This window comes from Emys orbicularis, chromosome 4 (genome assembly GCF_028017835.1).
Source record: "Emys orbicularis isolate rEmyOrb1 chromosome 4, rEmyOrb1.hap1, whole genome shotgun sequence".
In the NCBI taxonomy this organism is placed as follows: domain Eukaryota; kingdom Metazoa; phylum Chordata; order Testudines; family Emydidae; genus Emys; species Emys orbicularis.
The window spans coordinates 139,304,040-139,331,496 of record NC_088686.1 but is presented as its reverse complement, the minus strand read 5'-3'; the positions used below and the strand labels follow the sequence as shown (position 1 = coordinate 139,331,496).

The following is a 27,457-nucleotide window of genomic DNA, read 5'->3' as shown; positions in this document are numbered from 1 at the left end:
TCAAATCGGGATGGAAAGTTGAAATCTCAAATAGTCACAAACCGAAAAACTGGATTGTTTGTTTGTTTGGGTCAATCAAAATGTTTGTTCCTATTCATTCTTTTTAAAACTTTTTTTAGTCTAATTAGGTTTAATTTCAAAACATAAACCCATTTTCCACTGGAAAATTGGATTTTTTTGACCGCTTGGGAAGCATTGACAGTTCGGCGAATGGTTTTGGTCTCAGTAAATTGGCATTTTTCGACGCAAAACCATTTTGCAAAAAAATTCCCGGCCAGCTCTAATGCTCAGCTCTGGATTGCAAATCCCCTGAGGTTGAGGAGTGGTTTGGATCCAGGGCTTTGATTTGGATCCATCTCTTAATAGCCGTACTTTCTTGGTGCCTACCTCACAAGGCTCCTTTGCAATCTAATTAACAAATTAATGAAAGCGCTCTGAAATCCTTGGATAAAAGCTGCTGCGGGCTAATAGAGTGTTTCTATCAGTAACCCTATTATAACCACCACATTGTGGGGGAATGTAGGAAAACACCAATGTAACTCCAGGTCTGTATAGGAGGCAGCAACACAGACCTCTGATCTGGACTCAGAGATTCCCTGGCCATCTCCCTTAGAGTGGTATTTGGGGCCGATCTTAAACCCAGTAGCCACCATGAGGGCAGGATAGAGCCACCCCGGAGTCCCATTCTAGTGATACAGCATCACAAGGGTTCCTTGACACGGGATATGCCATTAGCAAACAGACCTATGAAATGAGACATGAAGCCTGGCTTCCCTCCAGAGGCACAGAGAACTGTGCCTGTTTGTTTGTCACTCCCAGGTAAATAAATACATGCTCACCAGCAACTCGGGGCGGGCGCCAAGGATGGAAAATGATTTTCTTCTGTCTGAAGTTTCTGGGCTGCTCTTTCAGCAGCAATTAAGGAGATTGAGGCCTGTGATCTCTTCCTCCTCCAGCCCCTTCTGATCCCGATCAAAAATGCAGCCCCTGAGGCTGTTTCCCATAGATATGACCTCGCTTTTCAATTCACAAATCATGAAGTAGGGTGTCTGGATCATTGCATGGTCCCTTCCCTCACAAAAAAACCTCTCAAGACTGACCAGCATAGCGGGAGTGGGCAGACTTGAACAATCTGGGAGGCAGATCTATCTACTGCAGAGGATAGGTAATGTTGTCAGATAATTCACACATTTGGGGAGCCAGGGTTAGAACCCTTGAACTTTGGCTCCTGAAACACAGGCCTTTACCCAATGAGCTTAAAGAGCATTTTTGTAGCTACTGGTACCAATAGTAAGTCTATTATCCTCTCCGTGAGTATTCACTGGAGGGCAACATTGCACTTACTCACACTAAGCCAGCGTGTTACATGACTTTGTCACACTGACACCCACTAAAGGAGTAATAAGCTCCCACAGCTTCTGTGTTCGGATGTCCTTCCTGCACGGTATACCCAACTGAAGAGAGATGTTGCACTTTGAAGCTGCATTTCACAGACCGAATGTTCAGTCACTCAGAATCCTGGGGGATTTCCTGGTGAATTCAGAGAACAGTTGAATTGATCGTCTTAACTGTTGTTTTTCTAGTTTTACTGCCAGTTTCTCTTGTTCTTTATTCCAAATACAACAGAGGGGAAGAACCCAATTGTTTAGAACATTTCACATATGGTCTTCATTAATATTCTAGGGGCCGCAGCTCTCAAGCTTTGGGCTGGATTCTGCTGTCGGTTTCACCAGGGTAAATTCTGCGTGACTCCACGTAATAGAAAGGAGTTACTCTAGATTGCACTGCTGTAAACGACATCACAATCTCATCTTTGGTATTTGACTTGGCTCAGCATGTGTGCACACCATGTGTTGGCGTAGCCAGAAGAGGTAGTAACTGTGTGCAGATAGGACCTGTTTGAGGCAAGTGTCAAAGTTTTAAGGTACCTGAACCTGTATTCCCCGTCCATGGTCCACCAAGGGCACCAGCTTAAAGGTTTCCATCTCCCAGCTGTCACCTCTCTTGGGCAGAGACCTGCGTCTCCCTCCCTCCTGACCAGGGTTTTTCCAGGCTGCGCAGTTCCCTGCCTACTCTGTGATATCCCTAGCAAGCCAGACTGGCTAAAAGTCCAGCATCTGTACATTGTTTTCCAAGTGCATTGCCTACAGTTATAAGTTACCACACAGCTCTTGCTAAGCAAGCACATTTATTCTTAAGGTGAAAGCATCACAGAGAAAACGTATTAAAAACAATAAAAGAAGCTGCATACATGCTAATAAGCTTAGCAGAGGTCACCCCAGCTCCAGCCTCAGACTCCAGTCGGTGTCAGTCCTTCAAACCCCACAACTGAGTTTTCCCCATGGTTACAGATTCATAACTGTCTCAGATTCAGTACCAGAACCAGGCAGGGCAGTTCAGCCATTTCTTTATATAGCTTGGGTCTTTGATCTTGTCTCCAGAACCAGGTAATCAGCAGACAATGACCCTGTCCTGAGGGTGTCCCTTCCAAAGGCAGGCTTTGTGCATAACCAGAGTAGGGGAATTTGCATTCATCTCCCCTGAGGTATTCCCCAGGAAATCCACTTAACAGTTATTGTCCCAAAATCCATTCTTGTCTTGCACATTTTCAATATAGTCCTTTGAACTCTCAGGCCTCACATTACATCTGCCCCCTAAAGAGGTCACCTACAATCCCAGCCCATGTTAGTACAGAAACTTTGCATTTAATTCAATGTACCCCAAAGAGAGTTAAACTTAATTCAGTAAGGAAATGCAGGAAATTGCCGTATCTGTCACAGCACGTACCTGGACTATCACTGCAGAACACCCAGGTTGAAAATCTTACCAGTTTGTGTAGTAATTTCTGATGAAAGCAAATAGATCTGAAAGTTGGGGAGCAGGTTAAACCACTGAGTCATCTCTCCAGTGACTCTCAACCTTTCCAGACGACTGTATCCTTTTTGGGAGTCCGATTTGTCTTGCGTGCCCCCAAGTTTCACCTCAATTAAAATCTACTTGCTTAGAAAATCGGACATGAAAATACAAAAGTGTCACAGCACACTAGTACTGAAAAACTGTTGAGTTTCTCATTTTTACCATATCATTATAAAATAAATCAATTGGAATATAAAATATTGTACTTGAATTTCAGTGCCTAGTATATAGAGCTGTATAAACAAGCCATTGTCTGTATGAAATTTTAGTTTGTACTGACTTTGCTATGCTTTTTATGTAGCCTGTTGTAAAACTAGGCAAATCTCTAGATGAGTTGATGTACCCCTGGAAGACCTCTGCCTACCCCCAGGGATATGCGTACCCCTGGTTGAGGACCACTCGGCTATACTTATCAGATGTGAAGCTGAGGCCCAGATACTCAGCTGGTGTAAATTGACTTTCACCAGCTGAGGGCGTGGCCTCCGGAAATGGAATGGAGTGCCCATAACTCATTGCAAGACCAGGGTCTTTGCTCAGACCTGAAATGGGGACAGTGTCCCTACAGACTTTGAACGTGACTAGCCTTATTCCCACATTGCCCAGCCACAGACGTAGGTCCCCATGGGGGATATGCCACTGACTGAACTGAGCACGCCCTTATAATGACACACTGTAACCCTTTGGCCTTCTGTCATTCTAGACTGTCTCTTCAAAGTATGTCCCATGAACCGCTACTCCGCCCAGAAGCAGTACTGGAAGGCGAAGCAAACCAAGCAGGACAAGGACAAGATTGCTGACGTGGTGCTGCTGCAGAAACTCCAGGTGAGGCGAGCTCGGCCAGTGAGTGCCGGTGAAATTCCAGGCGACAATCCTCGCAGTAGGTGGTGAAGTTGTTAGAGGTACTGGCTGAGGACTTGCCAACCTTTCCCCCAACACAAGACCTGACACACTGTCTTTCTCTGTGGCAGGCTCCTGGGAGAGCAGAGCCCTCTCTTGGAAATCTCTGTAGCTGTGGGCACACGTCTCTTCTCACTTCTACCTGTCCCTGTCTAGCAACCTCCCCCTGCAATGTTCCATCATCAGCATGGACCTCTCTCCCTTGAGCTAGGGGAGTAACTCCGTTAGGTGGTAGCAGTAGTAGGCTCTTACGTATCTTATATCTGTAAAATGGGGTTATCAGTATTTACCTGCGTTTGTAAAGCACTTCAAGGTCTACAAATGACATGCTAGGTAAGAGCTGAGTATGATTATTATATGGTCCAGGTACTAGAGGGGGACATATAACACAGGTTGAACTGGTAGGTTATACTTGCATGAGACACCCTTCATGCAGGCTCTTGTGTGCTGCTCCCTCCCCAGTAATGAGATAAATTAGCCTTGGATCTTGTCACAGTCTCCTTGCTTTTCCTTGGCTTTCATTGCATGTCAGCTTCTCCATCCTTGGCAGAAGGGGATGCCCCTGGAACTGTGACCTTGCCATGCCAGAGCTGCTCTTTGACAGTGGAATCAGGGAACTGATGACAGGTTTATTGCTTCCACTGCCGTTAGAAATATCTTGGGCCAACTTCACTACTGTACTGGTCTATGCAGCTCCAGAGGCTTCTGTGAAATGTCACCCACTAAAGCCAGTGAGGAATTTGGCCCAATAGCTTATATCTTTCCAGCTAATTTTCTGCCAAGGTAGAACACTGTTCTGGGAGCCACCGAGCCATGCTCGTAACAGAGGAGAGTCATAGATTTTAAGGCAGAAAGGGACCATGATGATAATCTAGTCTGACCTCCTGCATAACACAGGCTAGAGAATAGCATAGGCCACTGTGTATGAGGGAGATTGTGTTTGTATCAATTACAGGCTTGTACTGATCCTGATTTCTTAGGTTGCTCACACGCAACCCTTACACACTCCTTGGGAAAAATACACAATGGCTGCCCCGCTGAGTTTGACTGACTGAGCCAGACGTGTTCAGGGGGACAGGCCTATAGGTCAAGAAGTTTCCAGTTTCTCATGGAATCTAGACAGCGCCTCAGCAAAGGTCTTTGAGTGGGAGGGCCCTGCTGAAGTCACAAATAACTTCAGAAGCCTGGTAGCTACATGAGCTTACCAGCCCTTCCAAGCTAAGGAGTGTCAGGGCAGGACAGTATTCTCCAGGGGAGGTCCAGAGAGAAGCGGTACTAGGTGATTCAGTAGCTGGCAATCTTCCCTCTGCATCTATAGCAAACCAGTACAGCTACGGGAGTGAGGTGCAGTCTCTTGGAGGAGACTTAATGGAAATCCTTTTTTGCAAGAGTTGAGATGTCTGCACTCCCCTCCATTGTGGGTAATTATACTCAAATCCCCATGAAGTTCCCATTAAAGACCCCATTCTGCATTTCCTCTCCCTGGCTTTATTGTGTCATGCTGCTCTGCACTGTTAAATACCTGCCTCCTTCCACTCTAGTGGTGGGTGATGGACTTACTTTCAGGAGGTCGGATAGTGGCAAGTCTGCAGGAGATCAGAGACATCATCCTGTTCAGGATCCTTGCAATTGGAGTTATTCACTTCACTTCTCTGGGTTCATGTCTCTGCATTTCACTTCTCTGGGCCTGCTCCCCTTTAAGTCAACAGCAAAAACACTGTTGATTCAGAAGGCAGAGGATGGGGTGACGTGACTGCAAATCCAGATAGACGTTATGGAAACGTGAGAAGGATGAGAAATAAAATGACTCGCTGTCTTTAAGAGATGAACAACTAAACTAGTGCAAGATAGATAGAGCGAATGGGCTGAACCATTAGTGACTGCAGGTCCACTTACTGCAGTCCATGGCTGGCAGGGGCTGCCCTTGAAATATAGCAGTGCCATCTTAGATACATAAGGTTGCCCCATAGTATTAGGATCAAAGCAAACTGGGAAATACTGCAAATAGGACTGACCCAAAACCCACTGAAGTCAGACTGCTGTTGACTTTGAATAAGGCCCATACTAAATGTTGCCGGTTGTCTTAGATGACTGTGTAAATTTGTAAGGATGATTAAAAGATTTTTAAGACCAGAAGGGACCATTAGATCATCTAGTCTGACCTCCTATGTAATACAGGCCAGAGAATTTCACCCAGTTACCCCTGTATTGAACCCAATACATTGTGTTTCACTAAAACATATCTTCCAGAAAGGCATCCGCTCTTGATCTGAAGACGTCAAGAGACAATCACTGTGTTCTTCCTCATCTGTGCTGATAACATTATCTTGTGCATAGGCACCCTCTCTTTTCCTGCGTAGGTTAGAAAACAACTTCTAATATCAACAAATATGCTTGCCGTTAATGGAAGCAAATTAGCAACTGAATATAGTGAGAGCACTGGCAGAGTGTATGTGTGTGTGGGGGGGGGGGGGGGGGGGGAGATGTCCTCTGTTAAATGTTTCTGATTTGAGTCCTGATCTCATTAGTACTAAAGAACTTATACAACTTCTTGCTCCTCCCTTTCTGCCCTCTCAGCTGTGTGTGTGTGCGTGCGTGCAAACCATTTTAAAATTTGTAAGCCAGTAGGTAGCCCCTGGACTAGGAAGGAGTTTTATGCAATGTACTACCCACACTGGCTCCAGGTTGAAGCCCCTTGTAGATCCCAGGCTGGAGCTGGCATTCAAGGTTGTATTTATCCACGTCCCCAGCTAGGTTTAAACCATCTTTCAACCAGAGGAAATAATTTCCTGAAATAGTAGCAGCCCAGAAATAAAGAGCGGAAATCCAGGCCTGGCGTTTTGTCTGCAGCCGTCTGAAATGTGCTTAGTTTAGTTGCCAGATGTAGGGGCCTTTTGTGCCTCTTTTGGTGGAGGTTTTGGAGGAATTTAATATGTATAAGGGTCTCACTTTGCTAGTGGCAACTAGAGACGTGAGGCACAGACAGGTGCTATGCACGATTTCCTTTCTGCAGCTGTGCCGATGCTCCCCCATCCTGCCCTGCAGCTCCCTGCTATTCCAGACCCACTATCTCCCTCCCCACAGCGGATGCTCCTCAGTGAAGACTTGTCACGTCCCTGCTGATACCCCCCCCACGAAGAGGCTATCAGGGCTTGCCTACACTTAAAACACTACAGCTGCGTCACTGCAGTCCTTCAGTGTAGATGCTACTTCCCGTCGGCGTAGGTAATCTTCCTCCCCGAGAGGCAGTAGCTAGGTTGACGGAAGAATTCTTCCATCAACCTAGCGCTGCCTACACAGGGACTTAGGTCGGCTTAACTGCGCTGTTCGGGGGGGGGGGGTGGATTTTTCACACCCCTGACCAACATCGTTAAATCGACCTAATTGTCTAGTGTTGACCAGGCTTTGGTCTCACCTAGTGGTTTTGTGACATGGACAAATACTTTGTAAGAAACCAGTTAGGAGCATCAACTCCTTTCCTGTCTGGGAGCTCTTTGCATTTGAGACACACTGGAGCCAGACCCCCAGATCTGAACAGCCTGGGCTTCATGGGGGGGGATTGGAAATTGGATTTAGTGCCACACCGTGCTGCAGACAATGAGCTCTCAGAAGCAGCGCTGGTGCAATGGGTCGTACCTTTTCTCTTTCTTGCATCCCTGGACCCATTTCAATGGGTTGCTCTTTTCCAAGCTGCCTGTAAATCCACCCTGGGGGCTGCTGGGTGTGGTCATCTACTTATTTTCCTTACAGTTCCTTTTTGCAACCCTGGTTTCTGCTGAGCCCCGGGGTCCCTTCCAAGCCGGGCGTGCTCAGGCTCCCGCTCCCTTGTCGCTGGAGTGGAAACAGAGGCAAATGTTTATCCAAAGATAAACCCGAGGGATTAGGGATTAATTAAAGAAAAGTAGCAGCAATGTTTTAAAGAGCTTTTAATTGTCAGTAAAGCATCCTGAAAGCAGCAGCGTCTGCCAAGGCCGATTTGCAGTTGTGGCCCTGCCTGCTTGGGCAGTTGTTTTCAACTTTTGCTTTTAAGGGACTGACTCATGGGTAATTGTTTTAAACTGTTTCTTTAAAGGGATTGACTCATGGCAAGGGAGGTTTCCAGCCCTGGATCTTCTGTCTGTTCCATTCTCAGCAGCTCGGGGCTCCTTTTCCCCTTCCCCCAGCTTCCTTCCTGGCCTTTGCCAGGAGGATACCGATGTGAACAGCAATCTCACCAGCATTCATTTCCCCTCTCCCCTGAATGACCCGGGGAGAAGGTGGAGACCACTGGGCTGACGGTGTTGTGCAGTCTGGTTTAGGAATAGAAGAGTAGATGGGAAAGGCAGAGGTTCTCCCATCCCCCTTACCCTGCTGCAGTTGCAGGAATTCAATTGAGTGTGTCTTGAACCCAATGAACCACCCGCAAAATCACCCTGTAGCAATCCCCGGCTACCCAGAACTTTATGGACGTTGGCTGTGAGTCATCTGCATAGACTTCATAGCCATAAATTAGGGAGCTTTTACTCCCCAAAACACCGTCTGTACGCGTAACCTCTGCTAGAACAATCTTGGCTAACTATGTATGCCCTAGGGCATACATAGATTCCGTAAGCTGCACTGGGCTGGACAGTTTGACCGCCTGGCATTCAATCCAGGAGAGACGCTGCTGATGTAGTCAGACCCCGGTACTCCCCATATAAATATGTCCTGCAGGAGAATTGATTCCTCGCTCCATATATTCAACAGCAACAACTTTCCTGTTAAACACACCATGCAGAGGCATGGATAACGCACGTGATTTTGGAGAGAGAGGCTGGCTGGCCTGTTCCAAGGCATCTCAGAGCAGTTGGCCACTCCAGAGTGTTTCTCCCGGCTTCCTGGTTACTCCGTGGCCATCTCTTTCTCCAGCTGGCGAGTCAGAACGTGCAGCCTCCTGTGTGCAGTAACCGCCAGTGTTTCGAGGAGAGCTGGCCCTGGTAACTGCTAGGGGCTTCCCAGCACCAGCAGGGCCTCAAGTGGAGGCAGTTTGCACAGTCCTGTGCAAAGTCATGCGCTCCCTTGTTTTCATGTTCACAGTAAGACCTGGGGCCAACCTGTCCAGAAGACTGGGGCCAACTTTTTTCCAAGGTGCCCTCCAATTTGGGGTGCATCGGTTTCCGGGTGTCCAGTTGGAGTCCCCTAGGCCCTGATTCTCAGAGCTGCTGAGAACCCTTCAAGCAGAGCTGCTCTGGCCGCTCCGAGTTGTCTCAGATCGAGCACCCAGAGACCAAGGCAGCCCGAATCCCAGGCCGCTTTGTGAAACGTGGCCCCAAGCCTGGGAGCTTGCCCATGGCCGTGGAGGGGGAGGGGATCCAGAAGTAGATCGCAAGCCTGCCCTCCCCCTGTGGCTGGCGTGAAGATGCCCTCGTTACCCCGTGCTCCTCCCCTCCACACCCTGACGGGAGGTGGCTGCATCTCACCGGGCCCTGCTCTGTGTTTTGCGGACAGCATGCGGCGCAGATGGAGCAGAAGCAGAACGATACGGAGAATAAGAAGGTGCACGGGGACGTGGTGAAGTACGGCAGCGTCATCCAGGTATAGGTCGCAAGCGCTCCCCTCCCTTGGGCTCACCATCGCCGCAGCTCTGGGCTATAGCTCGCGGCGTGGCCTCTTATCTCCTCCCAGGACGTCCAGGGATAGGGACTGCAGCCACCTACACAGCTGCCTGATTGCTTCTCCAGTGAACTCAAGTGTTCGTTTTAGTAGAAGCATCTAGGCAATAGCTAATGGAGGGTATGTTCACACTGCAGGGAAACGCCTGCGGCTGGCTCTGAGACCCCGTGAGGGGGAGGGTCTAAGAGCCTGGGCCTCCAGCCCAAGCCCGAACAGCTACACTGCAATTTTATAGCCCTGCAGCCCGAGCCAGCTGCGGGTGTTTTATTGCAGTGTTGACCCAGAGTTACCTGGCCTCAGGTATGAGAGCAGAGGGGTCTACATGGGCAGTAAGGGAAGGGGCAGGGCTCTGTCCCTGAGCAGTAAACCATCGGTATCTAGATTCAGTCCCCAACTGGGTTGTAGCTAAAGATTGGTCCATTCCCTGCCTGTTGTTCGATGCGAAGGGGTTTGGGTGGCTGGTGGTGCATTGCTAAGACCCTGCAGGCTGTGGGGTAGCGGATGGGCGCACCAGGATGTGACAAAGCACCGGAGTAAATTCTCACCCATCAGTGGGCTCCATTGAATGAGCAGCTGGAAACGCATCCCTTTGAACGCAGGGGGCCCTATGCAGTGCTGCGGCTTCTATAACTGCAGCCCGGTCCGGTCTGCTTGCGCAGGAAGTGAGGGTGCAGGCGAGTATTAGCAGACAAGTAAAACAATTGCTTTGGCTGCCGAAGGAGCGTACAATGCCTTGGCCCTGCACCCACGGGACCCTGTGTTCGTTTGTCACCTGGCAGTTACCTTTGTTTGAGGGCTGCTGCTGGCAGGTTAGATTTTGGGGTACAACTACTCAGCTTCATGAGACCTGAAAGTCTCAGGCCATCCCGTAACTTGGGCCTTGGGGTGACACACAGAACCAAGGCAGCAAGCCAGGCTGGAGGACTAGGCAAAAGCCAAAGGCAATGTGGGCAGACCAGGCCTTCTTCGTGCAGTGTCCCTTGTGGTGGAGAAGAGACAGGGCTCTGCAGTAGTGGATATAAAGGAGGAGGCTGCTGGACACAGACAGACCCTGTGGGTCTCTCTCGCTCCCAGCCTGTGCTGCCTGGCGTCACCATGCAGGGTCTCCCTAATTCCCTGCCTGGGCTAAGGTGCCCTAGAAGGGACTGGGGTTGCCACTGGGTTTGGCTTTCCAGCTTCTCCACATGAAGAGTAACAAGTACCTGACGGTGAACAAACGTCTCCCCGCCCTGCTGGAGAAGAACGCCATGAGGGTGACGCTGGATGCCACGGGCAACGAGGGCTCCTGGCTCTTTATCCAGCCCTTTTGGAAACTGAGGAGCAATGGAGATAATGTGAGTATGGCGGGGAGGCGGAAACCGAGGCGGGAAGGCTCGGGGTGGGGAGTGTCGTACTCGATGTTCTGTGAGGCAACTGGGGAAACTGAGACAGTGAGGGGTAAGTGGCCTGCCAAAGGTGAGTGGCAGAGCCAGGGATAGAATCCAGGAGTCCTGACTCCTGGTCTCCAGCCCTGACCACTAGACCATGCTCCCTCCTGCTGCTTCAGCTCAGGTCCACTACAGGATGGGGGGGCATGATGTCAGGTGGGTGGTAGTGGAGCTATTCAGTGTCCTCTAGGATTTCACTCTCAAGTAGATGAGGGTGGGGCAGAGGGGACATGCCCTGTTCCTCAGCCCCCCCCCCCCCCCCCCCCAAAAGGCCAGCCTGTTTGTGTAACAATGCTGATGGTGCATTCCCAGATAGGGAGAGTCTCTTTTCTGCATCCCAGTTGCAGATCCCTGTGAGTAGCGAGAGGCTCGCAGAATAAAGGTGATGGGGGCTGGTGGAGGATCCTGAGGGCGGCAGGACCATTCTCCACCGCCAGACTTCCACATCAGCAACCACGAAAGAGACATGCAGGCAGCGTGCCCGGGGGCTTATCCCTCTGCAGAGTCCCCATATTCATGCTCTCACCCCATCCCCCTCTAATTCTCCTCCCCAGGTAGTCGTGGGAGACAAAGTGATCCTGAACCCTGTGAACGCTGGGCAGCCACTGCATGCCAGCAACTATGAGCTCGCCGACAACGCCGGCTGCAAAGAGGTACCAAGAACAGGGAGGAGGGAAGGGTTTGAGTCCAACCTAGGGACTCAGTGGGAGGGCTAGTAGTCACGATGCTCACGTCTGGATCTGAACTTCTTTAGCGCTTGTTTGGAACCAATCTGTTTTGTTTCAGGACCGTCTCTAGCATCTCGATCTCTCTGTCTTTTTTCCCAGGTGAACTCGGTCAATTGCAACACCAGCTGGAAAATCAACCTGTTCATGCAGTTCCGGGACCACATGGAGGAAGTTCTGAAAGGGGTAATGAACGAGCATCCGTTCTTCACGCCAGGGCTACTGGATAGGGATTCCATTGTGCTAGGCGCTGTACAAACACGGCCCAGCCCCTGGGACTATCAATCTGAATTTCTTTGCCAGTCTGTACCAACACAGGGAGTAGTGCTCTGCTCCTTTAAGAGGGAAAACCTGCGCTTTCACCCATCCTGCTACCTAGTGAAGTGGGAGGAGGAAATGGTGTGGGGCAATAGGGTGTCTGGATGCGATTGCCCTGCTGAGCATGCCACCGGTATAAGCTCGAGGCTGCCTGAATCCCAAAGACTCTCTGCGGGACAACAGCCCTGCAAGAAGGCGGTTGGGCCTGATTGGCCCATGAGTGCATATATTGTCTCTGAAGCTTAGGGAAGGGGTGTCCATGGAACCGTGTGTCTCATGGGTACCTCCCTCATAACCTCCTCTCTGTGTCCCTGCTTGGCAGGGGGATGTGGTGAGGCTGTTCCATGCCGAGCAGGAGAAGTTTCTCACCTGCGACGAGTACAAGGCCAAAATCCACGTCTTCCTCCGCACCACCCTGAGGCAGTCTGCCACGTCCGCCACCAGCTCCAATGCCCTATGGGAAGTCGAGGTGAGCCCCCGGGGGAGCACATTTGTGGAAGAGCGTGTCGGCTCTCTCTCTAGTGGCTGGTGCGCACAGAGGATAACAGCCTACTACCGCCGACAACTGATGGCAGCTCAGGCGGTAGAGGAGAGGGGTGTGTTTTTTGGTGCAGACAGTCCCAGCTGCCAGCCCTGCTGGTGACCCAGGCTGGGGTAGCGTCAGGCTGGAGTCTGGCAGGTGACTCTGTGGATTGCTGAGTTCACGCTTTCGTAGCAGATGCTTTGACAGAATGAATGGCCGTTTCTGTACGTTTCCGGCCTAGACACTCTGCCTGGGCTGATTGTAAAATGCTGCCCCTTAGCAAGGCTGCCATAGTGCCGGTGGCTGCGGCGCTGCCCACTGAAAAGGGGCAGTTAATCGCTGCACAGAGCTAACGATAGGTCCAAAGCAGAGCCCGGGATCTACCACCATGAACAACTAGAGGGTTCAGATGGTTCCTGTTCCCTGCTGGAAGCCATGTCCGCTCTGGGGTGTACCTGTCCCAGCCACCCCACCTGACCCACCACAGAGCTATCCTAGGTACTTATGCTCTGAGCACCTCACTCCCTTTCCTGCATTTCCCCTCACAACTCCCCTGCGAGGCAGGGCAGGGCTGGGCTGTTATCCCCATTTTACAGGCAGGGAACTGAAGCACAGAGAGGCTAAGTGACTTCCCAAGGTCTGTGGCGGAGCAGGGAATTCAGTGTGGTCTCCCAAGTCCCAGGCTAGCGCCCTAACCCCTGGATCCTCCTTCCTCTCCCCGCGTGCCTTTCAGGTGGTCCATCACGATCCCTGCCGAGGTGGAGCCGGGCACTGGAATGGCCTGTACCGCTTCAAGCATCTCGCCACTGGGAACTACCTGGCCGCGGAGGTAAGAGCAGCGGCGGGAGCTGGAGGGAGAGGGTCCGCTTCTGCTACCGTTGAGGTCTTGCCATCCCTTGCAAAGGGACTGCAAACTTGCCTATTATGCAGAGCAGTGACTGCTCTCTGGAGGGCCATGTTCTGTGTGGGGGCCCTGCACATTTTCCTTAGGGCTGAAGCTCACCTTAATCCAGTTTATAGGGCACTTTGAGAACTTTTTGCCTGGGAGGCTTCTTGCCCTTGCTGACGGGAGGGTCCACAGCTCCCTCCCAGTTCCTCCTGGCTTATAGGAGGCAGAGATGCCAAGGCTTGGGACCAGGGCCATGAACAACATTGCTGTTTGCCCATTTGCCATGCCATTTGCCCAGCAGAAAGCCCCCAGAGCTGGCACGCACTTGTCAAACTTGCTCTTCACGTTTTCCCTTTCAGCTTGGCCTGCTGTCCTTTATATGCTCATCCCGGGCCAAGCTCTACTGTCAATCCTTTCACCACAACCCCATTGCTTTGATGAAAAGGAATTTGGCCAGCCATGCTTAACTCTTTTCTGACTCCTGACCAAATTCAGCTCTTGCTAGTCCTCCGAGGCATTTGCAGATTTCAGGGCCAGAATGATCATCTACTCCAGTGGTTTTCAACCTTTTAAACTTTGTGGGCCACTAAAACATTTCAAATGGCAGTGCGGACTCCTTTGGAAATCTAAGACGGAGTCTGCAGATCCCCAGGGGTCCAGGGACCACAGGTTGAAAACCACCAATCTAGTCTGACCTCCATAAGACAGGCCAGAACATTTCGTCCACCCGTTCGTGCCTCAGGGCCACATGGTGCGGCGAAGGTTAGAACCTATATTTTAGAGCGAGACATCCAAGAGAGATTTATCTGGCATGTCTCCGTTGAAGTCAGTGGAAGAAAGAGAGCAGGTGACAAACTCCGCTGCTTGGAATTTGAAAGGGTCAGAGTCAACGGCCCAACTTTCGTGTTTATATAGTTATTTATTTAATATTTCTTTCACTTTTTAGGAAAACCCAAGTTACAAAGGAGATGCCGCCGATCCCAAGTCTGCACCCACGGTGAGCTCTGAGCTGTGTTCTGCTTGGCCAGTGGCTGAGCTGCTGCTGCTCTCTGGGCCTGGAAGTAATTTTCATGCTCATCCACTGAGACTCTCACACAGGGAATCAGCACCGTAACAGAACGGGCCATTGGCTCAGCTAGGGACGGAGCAGGTGCAGTTAGATTCCGGGGAACAGCAGCACCTGGTACTCAGGGTGACACTGGAGGGGCATTGTGCTCTGGTGGGTGTGGTGCTCATGGCGGTGTTGGAAGGGTGCCTTGCTCAACGTACCTGCTCCAAGAGGCATCTCCGTGTAGCACACTGGCCAAGTGTCCCGAGTGCACCCCCTGCAGGTGTTATTACATCTGGTTGGAATCTAACTGCCTGGAGGGTTCGCACCATAGGCGCCGACTCCGTGGGTGCTCCGGGGCTGGAGCACCCACGGGGAAAAATTAGCGGGTGCTCCGCACCCACCGGCAGCCAAGCTCCCTCCGCCCCTGCCTCGCCTCCTCCCCATCCCGAGTGCGCCGCATCCCCGCTCCTCCCCCTCCCTCCCAGCACTTCCTGCCCCCCACCCCCGCCGCCTAACAGTTATTTGGCGACGCTTAGGACTTTCCGGGAGGGAGGGGGAGGAGCGGGGACGTGGCACGCTCGGGGAGGAGGTGGAGAATGGGCGGGGACTTGGGGGAAGGGGGTGGAATGGGGTGGGAAGGGGGGGACTTTGGGGAAGGGGTGGAATGGGGGCAGGACGAGGGCAGTGGAGGGGTGGGGCCAGGGGCGGAGTGGGGTCGAGCACCCACCGGGCAGAGGGGAAGTCGGCGCCTATGTTTCGCACAGCTCAGAGCGTGCTGGAAGGGCGTGCAGATGAGGTGGTGGTAGAAGAGAGACGACTTCCTAGCCTGTGGCAGAGGGGTTCTTTTACCCCATTTACCAAGTGCCTTTGGGAAGCCATAGAGGTGGATTTGGTCCTGTAGATCCACTGGTGCAGGCCAATCCTCTCCTCATGTGTGTGTGCGACTGTTTTCGTGCTGCAAGGCCCCGGCCCAGTTTCTTGGAAGCTTCTGCTGTGTCTCAAGCCTGACCAGCCTTCCCCCTAGAGCACGTGTGCGTGGGGGACCTTGGTACCACGTCCAACCGCTTGGTACCACGCTCAACAGCTGCTTCCCTTGGTGCAGGGTGGGACCATTCGCTCCAGCCGGAGGAAAACAGGGGAGAAGATCAAATACCGGCTGGTGGCCGTGCCCCACGGGAATGACATCGCCTCCCTCTTTGAGTTGGACCCCACCACGCTGCAGAAGACGGATTCCTTCGTCCCTCGGTACACGGGGATGCCCGGGTCCACTGTGAAACCTCACCGATTTAGTCAGCTTCATGGCCTGGTGGGAATTCAGAGCTAGTTCGCCAGTTGGGCGCAGTCTCATGGAGGCTGGGCTGCTTCAGAAGGGGGGAAGATTTGGGGTCAAGGAAGGGAGCATGGAGTAGCCGTCACACAACCTGAAAGCCTAGCACTGAAACCTGGTCCACTCTTGCCTGGGGGACCTCTAAGGGGAAGTGTAGGTGGCCCTGTTCTCGCTGAGCCAGCTCACTGGTGGGAGCTGCGTGGCTGGAGCTGCTGTGTGTTGGAAAAGCAGTAGCGCCACCATGGGGTCCTGGCCCGATTCCCGCTTGGGTGACTGTGTCGACTCCCCTAATTCCCCTGCAGGAATTGCTTTGTTTCTCTCCTGCCCCAAATCGTGTTCTGTAGGCTTGCTGGTGCAGAATGACTGTCGTGTCCCACCCCAGAGGTGGCTGCATTTCAGCACAGGGAAGTTTGACGTGATTCCCATCTGCGCATCTGGAAAGTGCTTCCGCGCCTTTCTGGATGGAAAGCGCGATAGGAACAGAACCTTCATTGTACCGATTTCAGGAACTCCTACGTGAGGCTGCGCCACCTCTGTACGAACACTTGGATCCAGAGCACTGACGTGCCCATTGACATCAATGAAGAGAGACCCATTCGTCTCATGGTACGTCCCACGTTTGGTCACAGCTTGGCTGCAGGGTCTTATGAGCTCTTAGAATTCAGAGTTCGTGTCCCTGTGGGCTCTTGATCATCATCAGGAGGACCAAAGCAACCTAGAACCCAACCAAAGCAACCTAGAACCCAACTTAGCTGTCCAATGCAATAGCTGATAGTAGCCATGAGGTAGGGAGGGGGTAGGGTGGGTCATTCATCCCACCATGGATGGAGTAAAGGTGCTGTGGTGGTGGTAGATAGCAGTGTGTGTGTGTGTGGGGGGGGGGTATACCCGGAGCCCAGCGTTGTAGTGGGTAAAGTGTTGAGAAGGTGCCCGTGTGTATCTGACCCTGCAGCAGATGCTCTCGCTGGAGCTGAAGCGGGTTGTGGTAAGGGGTGACACTGGGTTCTCTCTTTCAGCTTGGCACTTGCCCCACCAAGGAGGACAAAGAAGCTTTTGCCATTGTCTCTGTGCCAGTGTCAGAAATCCGGGACCTGGATTTTGCCAACGATGCCAGCTACATGCTGGCCAACGTGGTGGAGAAGATGAACGAGGGCTTCATCAGCCAGAACGACCGCAGGTAACAAACCCAGCAGTGCTTCTGACCATTGGCCAAGCAAAGCCAGGCCCATGCTCAACTCAAAGGCACCTCTGTCTGTCTGTAACGTGGTGACTTTTGAACATTGCATCCGATGAGTCTCAGGGAGCATCGGAGGCTCCAGTGTGCTGAGCCCTGTGGATTTTGGTGAAACCCAGGAAAGCCTGATTTCCACTCAGATCACTGTTTGGTCACATCGCCTCGCAGATGTCTGTGGGAGGGGAGCAGAGTCACTCTGGTGCAGGGGTGAGGCAGTGAGCACAGAGTTAGGGAGTAGAGTTAGGGTGCCAGAGATCTTCCTCTGCCTGCAGTACCAAATGGACACTCTGGGGGCCTGACTTTGGTGGAAATTATGCTGCTGGAAGCCTCTTGCCTCTCCAAGCCAGTTAGCTGGGTCCTCCAGGGAGGCTCCCTAGTCTCCATTCCAATTGAGATCACCCCCAGCAAGGCATCTCAGCCCCCAACACTGGCCAGCCCCCCCTGCCAGGCCTCTCGCCCTCAGCTGGTCCCGTCACCCCTACTGTGGCCAGGCCTTCCCCCCCCACCCCCGCCCCTGTATCCTGACCAAGTGGTCACTCGGGATGCAGAAGGGATGTGGTGGGGGTGGGGCCTAGTTGGATATCCAGCCTACAATAAGCAATGAAGCATGCAATGCTACTAGCAGAGTGCTGCTAGAATGCAGCCTGCCCTCCGGTGCCGGGTGGTGGCAGGGTCCGTGGGCCGGGCCGTATCTCTGTTACTCATGGCATACCATGGCTCTCAGCCTAGAGCTTCCCTGCCAGTGGCCTGATTACAAGCCTGCTCCTCCCCAGGGGCACAGCAAGGAAATCAGATTGTGTCGGGCCTGTGCCAGCCCCTCCTTTGCAACAAGAGAAATAAATTAGGAGCTGGGAGATGGCCCCGTGATAGCGCGGTGTTATTTATAGGTGGGTGGGTTCTTGGCATTTCCTAAGCAAAACACTGCAATCCGGTGATGCAGACAGACTGAGCCACTTCCCCTTTGCCACCCCTCCGCCAGGAGACAAGCTGAGTCCTTTGGACTACGGGGTGCCAGAAACTTGGCTGAAGGGGTATGTCTTGTGGAAGAGAACCAGGGTCCTGACTACTCATGATGATCAAACTCATGACTATTCACAAGGGGGAGGATATTAGTCCTGCTGTCCAAGCCAAATTCTTTATGTATTTTCGTTTGAATACACATGAGAACATAAGAACGGCCATACTGGGTCAGACCAATGGTCCATCTAACCCAGTATCCCATCTTCTGACAGTGGCCAACACCAGGTGTTTCAGAGGGAATGAACAGAACAGGCAGTCATCAAGGGATCCATCCCCTGTCGTCCACTCCCAGCCTCTGGCAGTCAGAGGCTAAGGACACCCAGAGCATGGGGTTGCATCCCTGACCATCTTGGCTAATAGCCATTGATGGATCTATCCTCTATGAACTTATCTAATTCTTTTTCTGGTTCTACACAATTATAAGGGATCTAAACCCTCATGCTTCAGGGCATAAATCAAGCTCTAAGAGGTCAGGGAATAACTTCCTCATGGACATTATGGGGGTTACATTCTCTCCTGCACAGAGGCCCAATACATGTTCTATACACTGCGTAAGTTCCTCAAAACCCAACTTGGTCTCATTTGTTTTGTATGAACCACCCAACATTTGGGGGTTAGTTTGGAGATTAAGAGCGGTTCTAGGCTGCTCTCTGGTTATTAACCCTCCCATTGCTGAGGTCCCAGGTGGCGTGGATGCACCCGCTGCCGATAATGATGTTGCATGCTGCCCGCTTTGCAGGTTTGTGATCCAGCTGCTGGAGGACCTGGTGTTTTTCGTCAGCGACGTTCCCAACAATGGGCAGAATGTGTTGGACATCATGGTGACCAAACCCAACCGAGAGAGGCAGAAACTCATGCGGGAGCAGAACATCCTGAAACAGGTGAGCAGGATGGGAGAGGAGAGACACGTAGGGACGCGGATTTGGGTTTGAACCAAAACGATTCAGCCACTGAACCCTCACTGAGCTGTGGGGAAAACATGCGCTGGGGAACGGGAATTTGGGGACGGGCTGGTCAGAGAGAGAGACTGGAGAATTGCAGACTGTGTGTCTGTGCAGCCAGCTTGTATTCTTCAGGGGCATTTTTACATAGTTATTGTTAGAAGTTATTCATAGTTGGGATTGGGGGGCAAATTTGGTCAATGGAAAGATCATTAAAATAAGGTGCTCTTAGAAATTGGCCAGAGGGCGGGTATACTTGGTGCTGGTGTCATGCAAGCTGCCCTCTTCCATCACGGATGCCAATCAGTCCTGACCTGCAGCTCCCCACGGCTATCAGTCTTGTGCCCCACACGCAGCTCTGCTGACACTCATCAAACTTGACCTGCCGGCCCCACTCTTATTCCAGCCTTGGGTTCCTTTGGAGCCCAACGAGATGTAGGGTGCTTTTTTTGATGTCACAAAATCTCCACGCAGGCCTTAGATGGTCCAACTCATTCTGCTTGTGATCAGAGTCGAGGTCTCCAGAGGGGACCCACTGCATCCCTTGAACTACCATGGAAGGGGTCTTCTCCAGCCTTGAGTTTGCAGCAGGGGGGGTTTAACCAGGCTCTGCCTGCAGGAACTCCCTTATCTCACAGTAGAAATGCCTGTGACAGCCTGGCTAGCTCAGTTGGTAGAGCATGAGACTCTTAATCTCAGGGTTATGGGTTCAAGCCCCATGTTGGGCGCTTGATCTTGCTGCCTTAAATGTACTAAATGGAGAGGACTGAGCTGCAGCTCTGAAAGCAGAGAAGGACTCTGCGGAGGGCAGCTTGGAATCTGACTCCCTCCGGCTTCCCTCTTTTGTGTTCGATTAGATCTTCGGGATCCTGAAAGCTCCATTCAAGGAAAAAGGAGGGGAAGGCCCCCTGGTGCGGCTGGAGGAGCTGTCGGATCAGAAGAACGCTCCCTATCAGTACATGTTCCGCCTCTGCTACCGGGTGCTGCGGCACTCCCAGGAGGACTATCGCAAGAACCAGGTGGGTCCATGTGGCAGAGTGGCCGGGTCGTCCTGGCTGCAGCTCCTGGCCCCACATGGTACATTGTCATCTGTATTGCGGTAGCACCTTGAGGCCCTAATCGGGGATCGTGGCACCATTGTGCTAGGCGCTGTACGTCCATATCACAAAAAGGGAGCAAGCCATCTCCATCTGCTCTCCAGGAACCCACTCGCACGGGTTGCTGATTTGGCTAGCAAGCTGTGGGCTTTAGGACTCCCGTGCACTCCTGCTGCTCTAGCAGAATCACCCATATGGATAATTCCCTGTCTTCCCACTGGAGTTGTCAGCTACTTGGGCCATGAAGTGACAGAGTTTCCAGGCCCCTGGCCTCCTCACCACATGCCAGCTCTGCTGTCCCCAAGGCAGGCAGGAACCTTGTCCTCTCTCTCTCTCTCTGGAGCTTAGATCTTCCTCTTGGCCACCATTTAACACTGACTGTGATGGAGAACCCCTGGGCGGGGATCCTTCTCTCCACAGCTGGCCAGACAGCGAGCAGGGCCTATGGGGTGAAGCCCTTGAAGGAGATAGGTGCCGGAAGCAGAGAGTGCTCTGAGGAAATGGCTCACGGAGGTCTGAGACGAGGGGGCAGCAGTCGGACCTGGATGGAGGATGGGACCCGCGCCCACTGCCAGCACACACCCAACCATAATCAGCCAGTGGGGAACCTGGATGCCTTCCCCAGAGGCTGGGTCTGCGTTATCTGCAGGCGCTGGGTCTCTGCATTGGACGGGCACCCCAGTTGGTGTCAGAGCACCGATTCCAGATGTTGCTCACCCTACTTGTTGCTCACGCTGGGGGTGTATTTTTGGGTCACCATTGGCACCCAATGCTAGTCCTGGCCCTCCCTGTCCCCTGCCAGCTGCTCTGCCCCGCCCCTCCCCCGAGCTGATCTGTGCCTCTCCCCTCCAGGAACATATCGCCAAGCAGTTCGGCATGATGCAATCCCAGATCGGCTATGACATCCTGGCAGAGGACACCATCACCGCCCTCCTGCACAACAACCGCAAGCTGCTGGAGAAGCACATCACCAAGACCGAGGTGGAGACCTTCGTCAGCCTGGTGCGCAAGAACCGGGAACCCAGGTGCGTGCCGTGCAATCTGGCCGCTGTGTCGCAGTCTGTGTGCACTGAGCGATGAACCCCTGTACGGACATTTGGGGAACCTCTTTTTTTCCTGTTCAATTTCTCCCTCCCCCTGTGCGCTGGTGTTTGAAGACTGTAGTATCCAACCAGCTGAATGTTGCTCTATTGCAGCCGTAAAGGTTGCTGGCCAGCAGAGAGACTGTGCTTGTGAAGGGGGTGGTATGTTTGGCGTTTGGATCGTAGGGACTAGCAGTGCCCTGGAGAGGGAGTTATGCAGGAAACAGGAGGAATCCAGAGGCTGGGGTAGTGAAGGGAGTAGCAGGCCTTGCAAAGTGACCTATGCTAGAAGGGTTGGCTCTCCAGGACTGGAGGGATCGGAGAGGCTAGCAGAGCCCTGCGGGGGCAGAACTCCAGAGGCCAGGGGTATCGGAGGGGTGGAAGCACCTTCCAGGGTGTTCGTGATGTAGGAGGGCAGATATCTCCCGGGGGGATTGCAGCGGCTGGCAGTGCCCTGCTGGGTGGCTTATGCTGTCAGGGGATGGGACATTGGATGCTGCAGATCTTGGCGAGGTAAAAGCAGCACTGCGCCGAATGGGAGCAGAGTCGTGAGGCCTGGGGAGGTGGAGACTCGGACAAAGGGCAGGCGCTGAAGGCGAGATTGGGCTGAGCCTGGTGCTCACGCAAGAGGACCCTCCTGGGTGTGAATGCCAGAGCAGGGTTTCTCACCAGTGGGGAGCATGCGCTCTCCAAGCCTCAAAGACCTATCCTGTGCGTCAAGCCAACAGCACCATAAGGTCTGCAACCCCAGTCCAGGTTCATGCGAAGACAATAGCTCTGAGAGAGAAGCCAGAGCATCCACTGGGGTGCCCTTCTCCTTCAAACCAGCCCACCCCACCCCCTCACCCCGCCCCATCTGACAGTGAGCTGTGGCTCTCTTGTGCTCGCCCCAGGTTTTTAGATTACCTCTCGGACCTGTGTGTGTCCAACCACATTGCCATCCCCGTCACCCAGGAGCTTATCTGCAAGTGTGTGCTGGACCCCAAGAACAGCGACATCCTGATTAAAACAGAGTGAGTATCCCAGGGGCCGCTCGGCCCTGAGTGCTGGGCCCTTCCCAACCCCCCCATGGGGGACTGTAGCGTGTGTGGAGTGGGGAGTGTCACAGGACCCGCCCCCCCGTCAATTCATAGGGTGGAATGAGACTTCAGGGCCAGCTAACCCTGCCCCCCCACCCATCAATCTTCAGGGCCAGCGCCTCAGCTGGTGGAAATTGGCATCGCTCCATTGATTTCAAGGGGGTAGAGAAAGGGTGGTCTAGTGATTAAGGCCTTGGCCAGGGACTCAGGAGGTCTGGGTTCCATTCCTTGGGCACATCATTGACTCTCTCTCTACCCCAATTCCCCATCTGTCCAGTGAGGAAGGATAGGCCAGTGGCCAGGATACTCACCCAGGCTCAATTCCCTGTTCTGCCACCGACTCCCTGCATGACCTTGGGTACCTCGCTTAATCTACCCTGTGCCTCAGTTGCCCTTCTGTAGTATGGGGAGAAGAGCCCTGCCCAGCCTCAGAGCGGGGTTGTGAGGATTACCCCATTAGAGATGGTGAGGCTCTCAGATACTACAGTGATGGGGCCAACATATAGAGGGATGGATCTGGGCCATTGTTACGGGGAGCCTCCTGAAATTAGTGCCTAAGACACAGTATAAAGTATCGGCCTTCTTCGGCTTGCCCACGCCACAATTCCCAGCATCTGGGCCCAGCATCAGTCTGGGACAGGTGGATTCTCTGGGCTCAGCCTTCTGCTCCCTTGGTTCTGCTCCTGGTCAGCAGTCTAGAAGAGGATCTTCCCAGCCTGTGATACCCAATGAGTTTTCTTTCCTTGCTGGTTATTCCTCTGCCCCGTGTGAGATGGGAGGTAGTGTAGTCAAACGGTCAGAGCACAGGCCCGGGGAATCTGGAATCCTGACTCCTTGTGTGACTTTGGGCGAGTCCCGTTGCCTCGCCGTGCCTCGGTTTCCCCATCCATACAATGGGGAGTAAAGACCCCTGTTGAACATGGCGGTGTGATTGTAGGCTGAGGCCAGTGAAGGAGATGTCCCAGACCCATGAATACCTGAGCATCGAGTACTCTGAGGAGGAGGTCTGGCTGACCTGGAGTGACAAGAACAATGACTGCCATGAGAAAAGCATCCGGCAGCTGGCGCAGGAGGCGCGGGCGGGCAACGCTCATGATGAGAACATCCTGAGTTACTACAGGTAACACCGTGCGGCCTCCCCGACCCTCCCGGGGGTCCGACGGGGACAGCGTGAGGATTGGAGTAAATCCACCCCTGGCTGAGCTGGGCTTTTAGGGGGAGTTCACCAGGGACTGGAACTCAGCATCAAGGGAACCGATGCTGGGCTCTGCGAGTGCCGTCCCCGCCCCCTCCATGTCTCCATATGCTCAGCCACTCCTGGGCCAGCCCAATCTCCCTCCTCAGGCGCTGGGATGAGCCAGGGAGATGACCGTCCGGCCCATCGCCCTGTCTGGCAATGGGGGACACAACCCGCCTGCCCCGCTAATGCTAAGGCCAGCCCCGCTCTAAAGGAGCCCCGCTGAGGGGGTGTGCCCATGGGACACTGGCTGGGTGCAGGTAAAGGGGGAACAGAAGAGGAGCATGTTTGTGGCCACCCCCCTCAGCCAGCCACTGTGGGGTGTGTTCTCAGTAGCGTAGCTAGTGGGGTGCAGGGGAAGCAGCCGCTTCCCCTCAGGACATTTTTCAAAAGCGGCGCCTTAGGGGTTACCTTATATGGCGCCAGCGGGTGGGGCCTGCTCCTCTCTGAAGGGCAGCACGGCCGGAGGAGCCAGGGAGGCGGCGGCGGGCGCGTCCGGAGGAGCACGCCAGGCAGCCAGGTAGAGAGCGGGGATGGGCTGCGCTGCTGGGCCTGTTTGGGTCCGGAGCGCTCAGGCCGGGGGGGAGCATGCGTGGCGGTGGGGGGCCGGGGGGAGCATGCGCGGCGGCGGGGGGCCGGGGGGAGCATGTGCGGCAGCGGGGCTGGGCTGGGCGCGTGCCGCCCAGCAATAGGGGGGCTGGCAGCCGGGGGGAGAAGCGGGGACAGGCTGCGCTGCTGGGCCCATTCGGGTCCGGAGCGCTTGGGCCAGGCCAGGGGGAGCATGTGCGGCGGTGGGGGGCCGAGGGGAGCATGTGCGGCAGCGGGGCTGGGCTGGGCACGTGCCGCCCGGCAATAGGGGGGCTGGCAGCCGGGGGGAGAAGCGGGGACAGGCTGCGCTGCTGGGCCCGTTCGGGTCCGGAGCGCTCGGGCCAAGCCAGGGGGAGCATGTGCGGCGGCGGGGGGCCGGGAGGAGCATGTGCGGCAGCGGGGCTGGGCTGGGCGCGTGCCGCCCGGCAATAGGGGGGCCGGCAGGAGAAGCGGCGAGGGGGGAGGAGGCTGGGCGCCTTGGCAGCAGCCTTGAGGGAAAGGCTCCATTTGGCTGGGCTCAGTGCGGCAACAGCCCGGCTGCCAAAGCAGGGGCGAGGAGCACAGCCGGGCTCGGGCGGGCGGGTGGCCGCTTGCTGCTCAGCCTGCCGAGCTGCGATCCCCGGCCCGGCGGGCACCGGGCACCGGCAGCAGAGGGGCGGGGGAAGGGCTGGCCAGGGACAATGGCAGGAGGGATGAGATGGGGGGGCGTGGGAGAGGAGCTGGGGGGGCGCGGAGCAGCCGGAGGAGGAGCCAAGGGAGGGCGTGGCCAGAGGACGAGCCAAGGGGGGGCGCCTTTTTTATGTTTGCGCCCCCTGCTCTTAAAACCTGGCTATGCCACTGTGTGTTCTGCTGCTGGAGTCAGTGGGAGTGCAGCGACGGGAGCACAGCTGGGCCTTTGTTTCCAGTCCCAGAGCTCGGTCTGTGCTGTTCGAGAGCAGCCCCCCGGCCCAGCTGCCTCTCTTAAGCTTTCTTGCTCATCCCAGTAGGCCCTCGCCAGCTACCCAAGGGGCACCAGCTGGGCATGAAGCGGGGTCTTGTTCCCTCGGCAGAGGGGAGGGATGATATTTGTCGCTTCCACAAATGATCTAATAAACAGTCCCCTCCCTCTCTTCCTCCATCTCTCCTTCTCCTTTCATCTCTTCCCCATGTCCTTCTCTGTGTCTCTTCCTCCCTGCCCTCCTGCGTTCTCACCCCCGTCGGCCCCGAACAGGTACCAGCTGAAGCTGTTTGCCCGCATGTGCCTGGACCGCCAGTACCTGGCGATCAAAGAGATCTCCAAGCAGCTGGGGGTGGATCTCATCTTCCTCTGCATGGCGGATGAGATGCTGCCCTTTGACCTCCGGGCCTCCTTCTGCCACCTCATGCTGCACGTGCATGTGGACCGGGACCCCCAGGAGCTGGTGATGCCCGTGAAGTTTGCACGGCTGTGGACGGAGATCCCCACCGCCATCACCATCAAAGAGTGAGGCAAACGGGTGCTTCTCACCGGGAAGAGGGTGGCAAGGGGGATTCCAGACCATCCCACCCCACAGATCCCTGGCTCAGATCCAACTTGTGTCAGTCCTGACCAAATGGCCATACAGAAGGCAGGCAGGGGCGGCACATGTGGAATGGGTCTGGCAGGTCTTAGCCAGGCCTTCTCACAGGCAAAGCCTTAAAAAAACCCCACCAGCACAACTGGCACTGATCAGCCCTCAAGGCCAGTGACTCAATGAGCATTGGAGACTGAGCTCTCTCTCTCTCTTTCGAGGCCAGGGTTGAGTCACGTTACTTGGACACTCGCCCCTGCTGCTGCCCGGCCGGGCTTTTGTGGGGAGGGAACGCTGCCCTCCAGGCCTGTCCGTCCGATGCATAGAACTGCATCTGGCACAACGTGCTGCCCTTCTGGAGAGTGAGGCAGGGGCTCCTCCTCCTCGGGAGAGGCACTTGTGGGGCTGGGGCGTTGAGGGAGACTTGGCCCATCTCCTGCTGGCTCACTGTGCCGCTCCTCCCCTTCGCAGCTACGACTCCAACCTGAACGACTCCCGGGACGACAAGAAGAACAAGTTCGCCAGCACCATGGAGTTCGTGGAGGATTATCTCAACAACGTGGTGAGCGAGGCGGTGCCCTTTGCCAACGAGGAGAAGAACACGCTCACCTTTGAGGTGAGAAACCTGCGCTGGCCCTGCTGGGGAGGGGGCATTCGTCAGAGCTTTGAAGCAACCCCGAGTGGGGGCATTTCAGCACAGCATGGGCCTTATTCCCTCGAAGAGGCAAGGAGGCCACATCTCACTGCAGTACAGGAGCCCTGCGAAAACTTGGCGGCCAGTTTCTAGTCATACTGTGGGCAGCCATCTTGGAAGTGCCAATTCTTGGCACAAACTGGGCCGCCATCTTGGAATGGCCAATTGCCACTGCAGCCATCTTGGGAGTCCTTACCCTGTACGGTTGTATTCTTCGTCTGCTCATGGGGTGTGGGAGAGATCTGGAGTCTTTCTGTCCTTCCTGCAGGTCGTCAGTCTCGCCCACAACCTCATCTACTTTGGCTTCTACAGCTTCAGTGAGCTGCTGCGCCTGACGCGGACTCTGCTGGGTATCATAGACTGTGTCCAGAACCCTCAGCTGATGATGCAGACCATGTACAATGAGGATATGGCAGGTAAGGCTCCATGGCTGGCCTGTAAGCACCTGCTTCTCTGAACTGTCTCAGTTCATTGATGCAGGGCCGCCCAGAGGATTCAGGGGGCCTGGGGCAAAGCAATTTCGGGGGCCCCTTCCATAAAAAAAAGTTGCAATACTATAGAATACTATATTCTCGTGGGGGCCTCTGTGGGGCCTCTGGCAAATTGCCCCACTTGCCCCCCCCCACCCCCCCCGGGTGGCCCTGCATTGATGACCTCAACTGAAACTGGTGGGCCTGACTGTCTCTGGAAGTGCTCCCATCTGGGAGTGGGGGGGCAGCTACCTGGGGCTTCTCGCCTCTGCGCTCACAGCTGGGAGCAGGGGGGAAGTCGCCCGCGGCTTCTCGCCTCCGATGGGTAGATCCGCACCTGGAGTCCGGTCGGCTGCCGTGCTCCCAGTGGGGAGAAGGAAGCCGGGACCGTGGTGGGCAGCAGGGCTCCCAGCGGCCAGTGAGGAGCCCGGGTGGCAGCCAAAGCTGGGAGCCGGGGTGGCAGCCTGGCTTGGAGCAGAGACCCCCTGGGGAGTGGGGAGCTGGCTTTCTTGTCAATTTCATGGCAGTGAAATTGACAAGAATGACAGCCAACAGCCAATGTAAGGAAGGCAGTGTCTACACAGACACTGCGTCGCCCTAACTGCATCGACATAAGCCCTACGCCTCTCGTGGCAATGGAGTTATGATGTTGGTGTAGTAGGGCACTTACATTGGTGGGAGCAAGGCTATAGTGTAGGCACTGACATCATGCCTTATGTCGACCTAACTCTGTAGTGTAGACCAAGCCTGAGAGACAGGGGTTAGCAAGAGCTTGGCCTCTC

The 27,457-nt window shown here is 54.2% G+C and overlaps 1 protein-coding gene and 1 non-coding gene across 2 annotated transcripts in view; both read left to right on the top strand.

Annotated features, from left to right (window-relative positions):
* ITPR3 (inositol 1,4,5-trisphosphate receptor type 3) overlaps window positions 1-27,457 on the top strand; it is an 87,042-nt gene that overhangs the window by 26,332 nt on the left and 33,253 nt on the right. Inside the window, exons 3-21 of the mRNA XM_065404111.1 lie at window positions 3,617-3,738; window positions 9,280-9,366; window positions 10,620-10,778; window positions 11,426-11,524; window positions 11,699-11,782; window positions 12,237-12,383; window positions 13,171-13,266; window positions 14,273-14,323; window positions 15,480-15,622; window positions 16,211-16,310; window positions 16,721-16,881; window positions 18,698-18,839; window positions 19,757-19,918; window positions 20,849-21,021; window positions 21,972-22,091; window positions 23,095-23,277; window positions 25,193-25,444; window positions 25,983-26,127; window positions 26,474-26,621. Of these exons, the coding sequence (XP_065260183.1) occupies window positions 3,617-3,738; window positions 9,280-9,366; window positions 10,620-10,778; window positions 11,426-11,524; window positions 11,699-11,782; window positions 12,237-12,383; window positions 13,171-13,266; window positions 14,273-14,323; window positions 15,480-15,622; window positions 16,211-16,310; window positions 16,721-16,881; window positions 18,698-18,839; window positions 19,757-19,918; window positions 20,849-21,021; window positions 21,972-22,091; window positions 23,095-23,277; window positions 25,193-25,444; window positions 25,983-26,127; window positions 26,474-26,621 (2,574 nt within the window). The remainder of the gene's footprint in view (window positions 1-3,616; window positions 3,739-9,279; window positions 9,367-10,619; window positions 10,779-11,425; window positions 11,525-11,698; window positions 11,783-12,236; window positions 12,384-13,170; window positions 13,267-14,272; window positions 14,324-15,479; window positions 15,623-16,210; window positions 16,311-16,720; window positions 16,882-18,697; window positions 18,840-19,756; window positions 19,919-20,848; window positions 21,022-21,971; window positions 22,092-23,094; window positions 23,278-25,192; window positions 25,445-25,982; window positions 26,128-26,473; window positions 26,622-27,457) is intronic.
* Window positions 19,555-19,627, top strand: TRNAK-CUU (transfer RNA lysine (anticodon CUU)). The gene has a single exon. It is a non-coding gene; the product is annotated as a tRNA-Lys (tRNA).